At 40.3% G+C, this 14,182-nt stretch overlaps 1 protein-coding gene across 1 annotated transcript; it reads right to left on the reverse strand.

The window, feature by feature from the left end:
- Nucleotides 1-684: 684 nt before the first annotated feature.
- On the reverse strand, nt 685-12,027 carry LOC144538506 (protein NLRC3-like). The gene is made up of 9 exons (XM_078282734.1): nt 12,019-12,027; nt 10,261-10,374; nt 8,440-8,518; nt 8,041-8,266; nt 5,812-7,615; nt 5,539-5,712; nt 3,544-3,717; nt 3,306-3,352; nt 685-1,678 (listed from the first exon to the last, which is right to left on the reverse strand). Exons 1-9 carry the CDS (start codon nt 12,024-12,026, stop codon nt 1,149-1,151), a joined length of 3,156 nt encoding a protein of 1,051 aa, XP_078138860.1. The 5' UTR covers nt 12,027; the 3' UTR covers nt 685-1,148.
- Nucleotides 12,028-14,182: the final 2,155 nt, after the last annotated feature.

Consider the following 14,182-nt stretch of genomic DNA (forward strand, 5'->3'; position numbering starts at 1 on the left):
CTGCCAAGCTGCTGAAACAGGAAGTCTCCGCTCAGTTCACTGCATGTTTCACATTAACACTCCTTTACTTCTGTAACTGGCCCGTGTGAAACATCTGTTAGCCCAGGTTAGCCCTGAGCTAAGTGCTGTGTGAAAAGCCCATATACTTGTTATTCAGTGAAATGAGCTGCTGTAGTGTTTAGTTGGAGTGAAAACCTGCAGACCGGGTCTGACACTGACTCTGGGTTCCACCTAAAGTTCCACACTGGGTTCTTTGGTTTGGGTAGCAGGGACTCAAAGAACCCTCTGATTTGTTGAAATAAAAAAATTGCTGAATCAGAATAAAGAACCTTTTCCTCTTCAAAACTTCTTTTCATGCTGCTGGTTTGGATCTTTTCAAACTTTGTCAAAGCTGCTTTAGGAAACTGTTTGAATTTTAAATCCTGTGGAAAGATGTGAGGGTGAACACAGAAAGAAAAGAAGAGTAAGTTCATATTTAAATCTCATCAGTCCAGCCTGTGGCTCTGAACCCATGCTGTTCACACACACACACACGCACACACACACACACACACACACACACACACACACACACACACACACACATCCAGAGTGACGACTCAAACCAAACTGAGTCTGGAATAGATCCAACTTCACCTTCGGGGATAGAGGAGCGACGACCCAATGAAGAGAATTATAGTTTTTATTGTTTATCTGTAAAGCAGTTTACAAGGGACCGCCCACAAGGATGATGTCATCAGGCTCTCTTTTCTTATATTGTTTATGAGTCCTAACAGACAATCACCAAACAATATGTCAATCATCCTAACAGCAAGTGTCTTCTACCAAACTCTACTGTTTACACCCCTGAATTTCCCCCAAAGCGATCAATAAAGTGCCATCTTATCTTATCTTATCTTATCTTATCTTATCTTATCTTATCTTATCTTACCTTATCTTATCTTACATACAATCCACTCTTTTACAGTGACTGATGGATCATGTTTGTTTACAACGAAATGAGCAGTAAACCTATATGAAAATACAAATGTTAATATTCTTTGTGTGTGTGTGTGTGTGTGTGTGTGTGTGTGTGATCCTGTACAGAGTGAACTATCATCTCAGCAGCTGTCTTTAGTCAGCAGTGTGAGTGTTTCTCTCTCCCTCCTCTAGCTGACAAGAGACACTGAGGAACCAGACTCAGACCAGAACCCAGGATAGAGTGGTTCAGTGAATGTGGAGTGGAAGGTGTGGATGTGGATCAGTGTGTCAGAGGAAACTCTGTAGAAGGACAGAGAGCCAGCAGACCAGTCCAGATACACTGCTACTCTGTTAGAGACAGAGGAGGAGAGGGAACGTATGTCTGTTTCTCTGTCATTGTGACAGAAAGAGTAACCTTCATCAGAGCAGAACAGACTCCAGGACTTTTCATTCCATCCAAGCCTGCAGTTATCACCCTCTCCTCTCCTTCTGATTCCTCTGTAAGTCACTCCTATATCAACCCATCCTTCCCACTCGACTTCCCAGTAACAGCGACCAGTCAGACCATTTCTACACAGCAGCTGATACCAGCGGTCAAATCTCTCTGGGTGATCAGGATATGGCTGCTCCTCTCTCACTGCTGTCACCTTTCTGTTGTCTTCAGACAGGAAGAGGTTTCTGTGTGCTGTGTTTGGGTCCAGAGTGAGTTCACAGGCATCTGATGAGAGAACAAGACTCAATACAGCAGCAGCTTAGAATAGAACAGAATAGAATAGAATAGAATAGAATAGAATGCCTTTATTGTCCACACACATGGAAATTCATTTTGTTCGGCTCAGCAACATAAAAGACATAGAGGGAGTTTGATATAAACAGTTTCTGATCTAATACACCTGGGTCCTGTTTCACGTACCTGTCTTAAACAATCCAGGATAATTGGACGCATGCCGTATCAAATTATCTAATCAATTGAGCTCAGGCTTAGTCGTGGATTGGGATTGGATTAGTCAATCCCGCATTAAATCATCTTGGATAACTGCGCACTCCCGCTCTGCTACAAAGGGGAGATGAATCGCACGCCAAAAACAGGATCACACTCCTTATATGGACACGAGGCGAGGCGAGGATACCTGCAGGATGACGTCACATATTGAAATTGACCAAAGCGACACCTTTTTTTAATTCTCATAATGTAACCTTTATATTGCTTTGTGGTTTCAGTTTACCAAATTACATTTTTTCACCGGAAGAAAAAACAATATTATCCAGAGAATCCAACAGGAAGGAGGAAGGAGGCAGAGAATATAAATATATAAGAAGACTTTTATTCACTAAAGCGTGTGACTGATTTAATTCTGCTCAATTTTAAAGTGGTTGTAAGCCCATAATATTTGGACTCTTGTGCTTTCTAATAATGTCACCAAACTGAAATATTAAAAGGTATATTATTTTTAATGACTTCCCCGGGCATCTGGCAGTGGCAAGAAAAGATATAAGATATAAAAATATATTTCAAACAGGTCGCCTCTTTATTGTAATTATTATTTATTTATTGTAAGTAAGTGGACATTATTCTTTGCATCAGAATTGTCACTTTTGCTCTCAATATTGCTTGAAGGTTATGAGATGCTGTATATTTATGCTGTGGATATAAAAATGTGCTTGAAGAAGAAGTGAAGCCCAACACAGCTGTGACTGTTAGGCTGAGCTTCACTTTGTGGAGTTTATGATGTGCCGTCCTATTAATTGCTGCAGGTAAATAATTCACTTATGACTAAATTGATAGCGTTCATAAAGATATTTTTTTGCGTGCACTGAAGGATCTTGTCTATCTGTAAAAACACATTCCCTTCTAGATGCTCCTTATAATGATCGCTCCTTCATCAATTCAAGAGCCGCTCTTATAAACGCTGCATTCATTTCTGCTGCTGGCTGTGTGATTTCTGCCTTAAATATGTTCAGACTATCCAGCTAACTTTTTGAGTTTTTGCAGGTCTGGGCTTAAGGCTCTGTTGCCCTGGTAACAAGTCTGGCTAAACTGTTAACTCGCTTTGTGAAACAGAAAATCCTGGACTTATGTCAAATTGTCAACAAACTTATCCGGTTAACTGAGTTAGCCAGGAAAGTGAAACAGGAGCCTGATCTGGTTATTTATTGATTTATTGACAGTTTGATAAATAATTTCTCAGCAGTTTGATGATGTCACATGATGTCAGCCATCATCCTGATTCTCAGTAGGATGTGAATGAATGGACGTCACATACTGTGGTGTAGATGGACTTTCTATCTCAGTAGTTGAATGTGTGTTGCTTTGTTTTCATGAATCAAACTAAATACACACTTACACTTCCTCACACCTGGTTTCAGCCTCTGCTCTCCACCATGGTCCACACTGGGGAATAAACAAAGTCAGACCAGCAGATTCTCTTTGATGATGGAAACATGGACATTTAATAACCTTCAATATGAAGGATTTCCACTCATATCCTCCATTAAACATTAAACAGTATTCCTCATCTTCTCAGTGTGACAGAGAAAATGTGTGTGACTCTCAGCCTTCTAGCAGACGTTGCCTCTCCATACCTGAGAGAGTCCAGTCTCCAGTGTGGATCCTCCAGTCCAGCAGAGAGCAGCTTCACTCCTGAGGCTCCTGGATGATTGTAGCTCAGGTCCAGCTCTCTCAGATGGGAGGGGTTGGAGCTCAGAGCTGAGGCCAGAGAAGCACAGCCTTCCTCTGTGAGCAGACAGCCTGCCAGCCTGTACACACACACACACACACACACACACACACACACACACACACACACACACACACACACACACACACACACATATACACACACACACACACACACACACACACACACACACAGATACATATTATAACATTTCCTTCCAGTGATGTATAGTTTGTTGGGTGATAAAACGATATTGATAATTGTCTCAGTTAAATTTTCCTTGATTTCAAAATAAAAGCAGCTTGATAAGTTTCACTAACGACCACAGCAGAGTTCCTCTGTATAATTCCAGTTACTTTCAACCTGGACCTTGTTTTCCTAGTTTTTGCTGTCATGGCGATTGAGTTCAACATTACATCACTTCCTTCACTGTAGAGTTTTACGTAGCTTCAGTTAAACAGGAGTTATGCTGTCCAACACACACACACACACACACACACACACACACACACACACACACACACACACACACACACATACACACACAGCAAACACACTCTCCAACAGTTGAACCCAAAAAGTGATTAAAACACAGTAACACTCTCACTGCAGTTAAACGTCTTCAGATAGTTGTGACTGAACACTTATCATGACATTTCAGTTATAATAGTCCATTTGACGCTTTCTTAGCGCTGCTCACTCTCTTCCCTGTTTACTTGTCACAGCCCCGGTTCACCACTAGATGGCTCCACTGAACTGTTCATGACCCGGACCGCTTGCTGCCAATAATTATGGTTCAACTGTTCCCACCTGTGTTTCATTAGTTTACTGTGTTCACCTGTCCTCTGTCCTGTGTCTTGGTTTGATATTTAAGTTGCTTCCCTCAGTTGCTCTTTGCTCAGTCTTGGAGTTCTCCAGTTGTTTGACTTGAGATACCAAGAAAAGTTGGATTTTTGTTTTGCTGTTTTGTTCACCGGCATTTTGGAAGTAAAGACTCATTTCAGTTTATTCTTTGTCTTGAGTTTCTGTCTCTGTTCGGTCCACTCAGTTCACTTTTACATCCCTGTGCTGGCTGCTGGGTTTCTGCTGCGTTCAGGTCATACTGGAAGAACCGGAAGAACGGGCTTTCACTGCTTGTTTTGTTATTCTTTTTAAAGATTGTATAAGGCTTATAGTGTTGAAAAATAAGTCTGACATTTTCACTTTCGCTTGTTGTCTCTTTTATTTATTTATTTATTTTTTATTTATTTTTACTTTCATTTTTAGTTTTATTTAGTTTTATTCTAGCAATAAAGAAGTGTTTTAAATGAAAGTTGACATTCTCATCTATTCAACTTTTATTCAGGAGAAAAGATGACGCTTTAAACTTGACAGAAACAGTGATTTTACATATTGTGATAAAACTCTATCACCTGATATGAAAATTTTAATCGTAATAACATTTTCATCCATATCACCCAGCACTAATAGTTTGATTGTTTACTCTTGATGATTTTGTACAGGTTTTCTGAGAAAGAGATCCCAGCTCTCAGTATAAACTCCTTGTTTAAAAAGAGTTACATGTTGGATTTTCTCATTAGTACACTGCTCTGAAATTAATTATGATAATGCAGAAACTGTAATTGTCTCCAATATTAACAGTTGACCCAAGGATGGGGTTTGTGTTTTCATTTCAGTTCTTGACTCAATTTGAATTTATTTTCTGTTTCAACAACAGAGGCAGTGAGGAGAGGAAATAATGAAATATTCTCACAGAGGATAGAAAGTAGAGCTGAATGTTGGTTTCTCAGCTGGTTTCAAAAATCAGCAGGAAAATGAGAGTTCAGGTATTTTCACTGACATTAATGTGCATGTAAAGCAGAATTTAAATGGTCTGTTGAACAGTAACAGTGATCCTGACCTGAGAGTCTCCAGTCTACAGTGTGGACTCCCCAGTCTAGCAGAGAGCAGCTTCAGTCCTGAATCCTGCAGGTCGTTGTTACTCAGGTCCAGCTCTCTCAGACTAGAGGACTGGGAGCTGAGAACTGAGGCCAGAGCTTCACAGCTTCTCTCTGACAGCTGACAGCCACTCAGCCTGAAGGAGAATTAGTGATGAAGACAAACAACAACATTGAAAATATTTCTTTCTCTCCTCACAACTATATTGAATCTATCCAGTTTTCTATGCACTTACACAGATGTATTGGAGGCTTTGACCACTGGCAGCAGCCTCAGAAGAGCCTCCTCTGAAGCAGAGTATTTCTTCAGGTCAAACACATCCAGCTCTTCTTCTGATGACAGTAAGATGAAGACCAGAGCCGACCACTGAGCAGGGGAGAGTCTGGCTGTGGAGAGACTTCCTGATCTCAGGTGCTGTTGGATCTCCTCCACTAGAGAACGGTCATTCAGCTCATTCAGACAGTGGAACAGATTGATGCTTCTCTCTGGAGAGGGATTCTTCTTGATCTTCTCCTTGATGTACTGGACTGTTTCCTGATTGGTCTGTGAGCTACTTCCTGTCTGTGTCAGGAGACCTCGTAGGAGAGTCTGATTGGTCTGCAGTGAAAGACCCAGGAGGAAGCGGAGGAACAAGTCCAGGTGTCCATTTGGACTCTGTAAGGCCGCGTCCACAGCACTCTGGTAGAGGTGTTTTAGTTTAGATTTGACTCCTACCTTCACAGGCCACCGAGATTTTGATTGAGTTTCTGACAGCAGATTGACACCAGAGTCGATGAATGAGACGATGACATGAACAGCAGCCAGAAACTCCTGAATGCTCAGATGGACAAAGCAGAAGACCTGGTCCTGGTTCAGCCCACGCTCCTCTTTAAAGATCTGTGTGAACACTCCTGAGTACACTGAGGCTGCTCTGATATCAATGCCACACTCTGTCAGGTCGGCTTCATAGAAGATCAGGTTGCCTTTCTCCAGCTGCTCAAAAGCCAGTTTTCCCAGAGAGAGAATCATCTTCCTGCTCTCTGTAGTCCAGAGTGGATCTGTCTCAGCTCTCCCATGATACTTGATGTTCTGCTGTTTGGACTGAACCACCAGGAAGTGGATGTACATCTCAGTCAGGGTCTTGGGCAGGTCTCCTCTCTCACTGGTTTTCAACACATGGTCCAGAACTGTAGCAGTGATCCAGCAGAAGACTGGGATGTGGCACATGATGTGGAGGCTTCGTGAAGTCTTGATGTGGAAGATGATTCTGCTGGCCTGCTCCTCATCTCTGAATCTCTTCCTGAAGTACTCCTCCTTCTGTGGGTCAGTGAAGCCTCTCACCTCTGTCACCATGTCAACGCACTCAGGAGGGATCTGATTGGCCGCTGCAGGTCGTGTGGTTATCCAGAGGCGAGCAGAGGGAAGCAGTTTCCCCTTGATGAGGTTTGTCAGCAGCACATCCACTGAGGTTGACTCTGTAACATCAGTCCGGATCTCGTTGTTCTGGAAGTCTAGAGGAAGTCGACACTCATCCAGACCGTCAAAGATGAACACAACCTGGAACTTGTCAAACCTGCAGATTCCTGCTTCTCTGGTCTCAGTAAAGAAGAGATGAAGAAGTTCCACCAAGCTGTACTTTTTCCCTTTCAGCAGATTCAGCTCTCGGAAAGTGAATGGAAATGTGAACTGTATATCCTGGTTGGCTTTGTCTTCAGCCCAGTCCAGAGTGAACTTCTGTGTTAAGACTGTTTTCCCAATGCCAGCCACTCCCTTTGTCATCAATGTTCTGGTTGGTTTCTCTCTTCCAGGTAAGGGTTTAAAGATGTCTTCACATCTGATTGTTGTTTCTGGTCTCGCTGGTTTCCTGGATGCTGTTTCAATCTGTCTGACCTCATGTTCATCATTGACCTCTCCACTCCCTCCCTCTGTGATGTAAAGCTCTGTGTAGATCTGATTCAGAAGTGTTGGGTTTCCTGCTTTAGCAATCCCCTCAAACAAACACTGAAACTTCTCCTCCAGACTGGATTTGAGTTTACGTTGGCAGATGGCAGCAAGAGTTTCTGAAAGAACAAAGAACAAATAACATCAATGAGCAGATGTTTCAGTAAACATGAGAAATGTGAACATTTCCTGGTAAATGTATATATATCTCCACTCCATGGCATCTCTTCAGCTCATCACTGGTGAGTGGACAAACAGGTCCTGACTGTGTGTGCAGCTCAGTGTGAAAGACAACTGGTGTGGTGCTGTTTGTTTTTCCCAGTGTGCACCACTGTGTTCAGCATATTATACTCACATTAACAAATTAATCATTTTACCAGATTATCCAGAGGGATTTTGCTCATTTACCTTTCAATCTTGAAATGAATAGATCTCGTTTGTCTCGTCTGTAAATGTTTAGATTTACAGCAGAGTTTGGAAATCCATCTCCCATTTTCCACCATCTCCCCTCTCCATCATGTTAAACCTGTTAAAAGCCTCTTACTGCTCTGCAGAGAGTCAGCCAGCTCCTCCTGCTTCATTCTCCTCAGGAACTGCAGTGTGATCTTCAGAAAAGCCTTTCTGCTCCTCCTCTGCTCTTCCTCCTCACCGTCCACCACCTCCTCATCCTCCCTCTGCCTCTCTAAGCATTCTGGGTAATCTGGACTCAGAGCCCTCTGGAACCTTTTCAGCTCGTTCTTCGCAAAGGTGACGATGTTCTCCTCCAGCAGCTGGAACAGAATAATATATAAATTAAACTTTCTTACTAAAATCATGGAACACAACATCAGATCCATCATAGACTGAAAGCCCGCTGGTCTAAAGAGTGCAGCATGGAGACTGAATGTTTGTTTTGCATTTCACTTGTTGGTGAAGTAAAAGGTGTTGTTGTTCATTTACACACCTTAAATATGGAGTCCAGGTCTGTTTGATGCTCCTGGGCAGACTGACCGCTGGGAACCTCTGACCTCTCCTGGTGCACTCTGGGAAAAAACAAAACATCAGATATTAGATCATAGGTCATATGAGATCATATTATCACACACACACACACACACACACACACACACACACACACTTTAAATACTTTATTTGAATTTGCTCATTCATATAAGAGCACAGGATTCAAATGTTTCATGGTTCTACAGTTATGGACACTTAAAGGAATAGTTCACCCACAAATGAAATTGTTGTCATCATCTCCTCCCCTCATGTCAGTTGAAACACTGGTGAAGTTTGTATGTCAATATAACACACAGTGAGTTAGCTGGCACAGCTTCATATCAGCCTTCTGCAAAACAACTGGAGTGAATGGAGAGCGTTTCTTTAGAGTCCAAAAAGGTAAAAAAAATGACAGAAAATTACTTCAAACAGCAGAATCCAAGAGTTCTGAATCCAAACTGCACTGTGGGTCCAAAAGTCCAATATTCACCTCATTATCTCCTAGATTATCTTCAGTCTCAGAGCTCTGGTGCCCTGCAGAGAGTCCTGCTGCCTTCAGGTGCTCCTCGTCAGCTCGTACTTCTGAGTTTTACAGTCATAAATACAACTTGTCGTGTATTCAAATACTTTTTAGACAGAAATAACAAAATGGACTCTGAAACAAAAGTTGCTTTTTGTTGACTATTTTAGAAACCAAGTGGCACAAAGCTACTTTGTGCTGCAAAGTTTATTGGCTAAAGGTTGTTGTATATGTGTGGCACCTAGAAATTAAACAGAGTTAGAATGTCACATCTTGGGTATCAAGTAATATTCAACTTAGTAGCAGCATCTGCTTGCTACTGTTGTGACGGTTGGCGCGGTGCAGAAAAAGAGATAATCTGGGAGATAATGAGGCAAATACTGGACCGCTCGACTTCACAACACTTGGATTCTGCTGTTTGGAGTAATTTTATGGTAATTTTTTTACATTTTTGGAACTCTGAAGAAATGGTTTCCATCCAGTTGTTTTGGAGAAGGCTGATATGAAGCTGCTCCAGCTAACTCACTGTGTGTTATATTGACATACAATACAAAACATCGGGGTGTTGTGGGAACATTGGAAAACACAGAGGATCAAAGCTCCTCACCATCACACAGGAGTGTTTACTGTCTAACAGTATGAAGGGCCAGACCAATTTTATGTCTCATGACTGACAGTCTGATGACAACAAACCCATCTGCTTTCATCACCAGTTTTACATTTCTACCTTTTATCAATAGAGTGGTGTCCATGTTTGAAGTCAATAAGACGTTCAAAAGACCGGTCACTCTTCATGGACACACAGCTGGGTACAGGAGAGTCTGGTCTGTCCTGCTGGATCCTGATAGAAACACAGGATGGACAAAGCAGAGCTGATGGTAGAAAACAGTCAAACAGACCGGCTTTTGACCAGCAGGTTGACAGTTGCTGGAGAGAAAATGAGAAACACTCTTCCCTCCCTCCACAACTTCCTCCAAAGATCCTTTATACAAGAAACTGAAAACCCAAATTGATCCAGTAGAAAAGTATGGTTATACTGGGCAGCTCCCAGTGTCTAACAGCAACAGACTGGTTATACTGGGCAGCTCCCAGTGTCTAACAGTAACAGACTGGTTATACTGGGCAGCTCCCAGGTGTGAATATATTACTGTATGTGAAGAAGAGTGATGCTGATAAAGATCATGCATGCTCAGCAAACCTTCTCTACATAAGTAATAGTTAAAACATGAATACATTAACATTTTAATGCTAGGAACAACTTACTTCTTTTCAGAAGAATGGTGTTCATCTTTAAACTCAATAAGGCCTTCCTTTGACCGGTCGCTCTTCATGGACACACAGCTGGGTTGAGGAGAGTCTGGTCTCTCCTGCTGGATCCTGGTAGACAGAGAAGAAGAACACTAAGGCAGGAAATTCACTTTTTAGTGAAGCAGCCACAGCAGCAGGTGGATACCCAGAAACTACCAGGTAGGTCTGAACACAACAAGTATCAGCACACCATAATAATAATAATAATAATAATAATAAAGTTTCCCTCTTCTCACTGAGTGATTTCTCCTCTCCTCATGCTATTTGCTCTCTAAATAAAATCCTCCTCTCTCTCTCCTTAACTCTTATTCTACTCTCTCTTACATGATTGTTCCAGGCTAACAGGAATATTGTAAGGTCACAGCGGCCCTGACCTTTGCCCTCATTTATGTTGTTTGCTTGTAATTTTGGGTGATTGAAGCTTATTCTACTGATACTCTCATAAGTGAAGGAAGTCACTCTGGATAAGAGTGTCAGTGAAATACCTAAAATAGAGCAAACTGTAAATGTAATACAGAGAGTATTTGAAAGGTTGAATGGCGTTGCTAGCTTCACCGATACAAGCTGCATTTATGTTCTAAAAAGTGAGTGAAAGAATAATAATAACTAGAAAAGTTAAAATGTTCTGAATATTTTTTTAAGTGTGCTTGCATCACCATGAGAGTTAAACAACTGAATTTATTAACTAAGTTAATCTTTTAAAATTGTTTATAATTTGACCACCAGATTTCACTTCTGACTCTCCTACATTCAACTCCATAGATCAATATGTAGCAATAAAAGTATCTTAAAAACAGTGTAGTAGTGACAGAGTTCTAGCAGAATATACCTTAAAAGTTTGACTTCCCAGCTGGCAATTTTGTTAACATGTAACATTGCCGAAACGTTCTTTGAAATAATAAACATCCTCAAAATGTTCTGTGAACATTGCTGTCAAAACGTTTCTCCTGTAACATTCTCGGAACTTGTAGGGAACGTTATGTTCTAGCTGGTTTGTAGTTGAAATAGTGTTTCAGTGCAGTACACCTTTAAAAATATGAGTAGTGGTAGTACTAGTCATAGTGCTTTAGTGGAGTATACCTTTAAAAGTAAGTAGTGTTTAAGTGGAATGTGCCTTTAAATGTTTACAAAGCAGTAGTAGGAGCAGCAGTGTTTTAGTGGAATAAACCTTTAAAAGTATGTGTTGTAGAAACATGTTAGAATACAGTGAAAGTCTATGAAGTGCATTAAGCAGCATGTATTTCATCACTCCTGCTTTTATTAACTGGATGGAAAGATGATCAGATTACGTATCAATATAATTTTGATAAATACAGGTCTTGACCTGAATAACATGATCAAACAGCTGATATAAAATAACATCAGGATCAAAGTCCAATCTGAAGTCTGTGGCAGAGTCTATCAAATGGTGAAATTTAACCTCATCATCTACAGTGAACTAAAGAGCCTTCCTGCTCTGATTAAAACAGATTCAAAACATTACAACTATTTACATGTTCAGGACGTTAACGTTAACACTCAAACACTGATGTGTTCACAAACTGTCGCAAAGTGTTTTATGTTTCCAACCGAAACAGAGTTTCACCCTCCTGATCACAAACAGAGGCTTCTTCTGTATGATCGTCTTATTACAGTTAAATCAATCAACAGTAAGAATTAACAGGTTGAAGAATAAAACACTATAAACTGTAATGAAAAGTGTTTGTACAATACCTTTTCATGGTGGAAATAAACTGCTGCGCCACGCCGATAAGAGAAAGTAGACTACTGAACTGATACTGTGTGTGTGAGAGAGAGAGAGAGAAGACATAAATCATGAATCTACAGTCTCAGGGAAGAACAAAGTCTAATTTGATTTTATTCCTCTCATCAGGAAATATCAGTGTGTGGTCGACAAAGTCTGGGTTTAGACTTTGTTGACACATTTCTGTCCAACAAAGTCAAACTGGTTTATTGTGTGTTTTAAAAGTCAAATCCCATGACCAGGTTTAACTTTCATATCAACAAAACTTATACCTCTAAATGTAATTCAGTGGTATATAGTCCAGTTTTGTATCTACATTGTTGAAGCAGGAGATGCAATGTAATTTTCTTAGTTTCATTACTCATGCAGTTACTGCGCTTTGACTTCAGTTGAACCCAACAAGGTTTTATAGTAGATCGATGTGAACCCCAAGAGGACCCATTCATATTTTCTATACAGCCCATATTTCCTATCTGTGAAAAATGTAGGGGTCTGACCTGTAGGTTTATTTATGTATTTATATCAGAGCCTTACATTTTTCTAGATCATACCCCTGACCTAATTACTGACACCTCAGCTCTGACTGAAAAAAAAAAAAAAAACATACCATAATAGCATATGATTTCAGTTGTCTTTTGTGGACTTAATCGATTACTATGAAGGGGAATTCAGTTATCAAGTCATCAAAGTAACATGATAACTGAAAAATGATTTCAATTGTTCAACTCTGACGACGCAGGTCAGAGCTGCTGCCTCTGACGACGGGCAGCATCTGTTTCCTGTAGAGGATCATTGTGTTGATTGTTTTCACCTGTTTATCATTTAGTCTTTAGTTTCACCTGCTCAGTGGACTATTTAAGTGCTGTGGTGTTTCATTTGCTGCTCAGTCTTGAGTTTTTCATGCCTAGTGCTATGACCTCAATTCCAAGCTTTTTGTAGTGTCTCCAGCCTCATCTCTGTAGTGTCATCTGCTATTCCAGTGTTCACCACTAGGGGGAGTTGGATGCATACTGAAGTCTGTGTGCATTCTCAGAAAGTGAAAAGCCTGAGAACAGACAACATCTCTCCTCTTTTTTGTCATCTATCCTGTATCAACAGGTTTGTCAAACTTTGTGTGTGTGTTACTTACGACAATATCAGGACACGTTACCACTCTGTTGGGTTAATAAGTTTTAGAAAGTATGAATTAATTAATGTAATGTAAATACAGTATAAGTCTAGTTGGATCATTTAGTCATTTGCTCATCATGTGCTTTCCACACATTTTACACTTTTGTAGTTTTAAGGCTCCTGACACTTTCTTTTGATAAATATTAACTCTATTATATATATATTAACTTTACCCTGCTAAAAAAAAACTGCATAGACCAGCATGAATTCCTTGCTGGTCTAAGCTGGTTTATGCTGGTTAGTGCTGGTCTGATGCTGGTTTAGCTGGTGGACCAGCATGATCTTGCCAATCAAGGTGGTCAACTAATCTGGTCTTTCTTAACCTGGTCAATTAATGTGGTCTTGCTGCCAGCCCCAGTACCTTACCTACATGGTCTTTATAGTTGAGCTGGTAGGACCTGCAGTTAAGTCATTTCAACTGTTTGAGATTCTGATGTCTATTTCTAAATAAGAGATGATAGAGAATTGAAATGAATTGAAGTAAACAGGAAGGAGTCAAGTCAAATCCCCAGCCTGACATGCTGCACATTAAACACTTTGTTCATTTTTGAACAGCAAAAAATAATACATATATATGTATGTGTATATATATATATATATATATATATATATATATATATATATATATATATATATATGTAAAAGGAAAAACATATGATTTGCGAATGTTAACATTAGAGCTGCAACTAAGGATTATTTCATAATTGAATTAATGAAGGGTTAGGGTTAGGGTTTGAATTAATTAATGATTTTCTCAATTAATTGTTTAATTGATAAAATGGCCATAAGTAATGGCAAATGCCTATAATAAGTTACTAGAGCCAAAAGTAATGCCTTACCAGTGGCCAAGAAATCCCCAAAGTATTCTTTAAACAATTAACAGAAAAACAAATAATCATTACAGCCCTAATTAACTTGCCCTAATTATCTAGGGGATCATTCTGCCACTTTTCTTCTAAGCCT

Source organism: Centroberyx gerrardi, chromosome 3, assembly GCF_048128805.1.
Source record: "Centroberyx gerrardi isolate f3 chromosome 3, fCenGer3.hap1.cur.20231027, whole genome shotgun sequence".
Classification (NCBI taxonomy): domain Eukaryota; kingdom Metazoa; phylum Chordata; class Actinopteri; order Beryciformes; family Berycidae; genus Centroberyx; species Centroberyx gerrardi.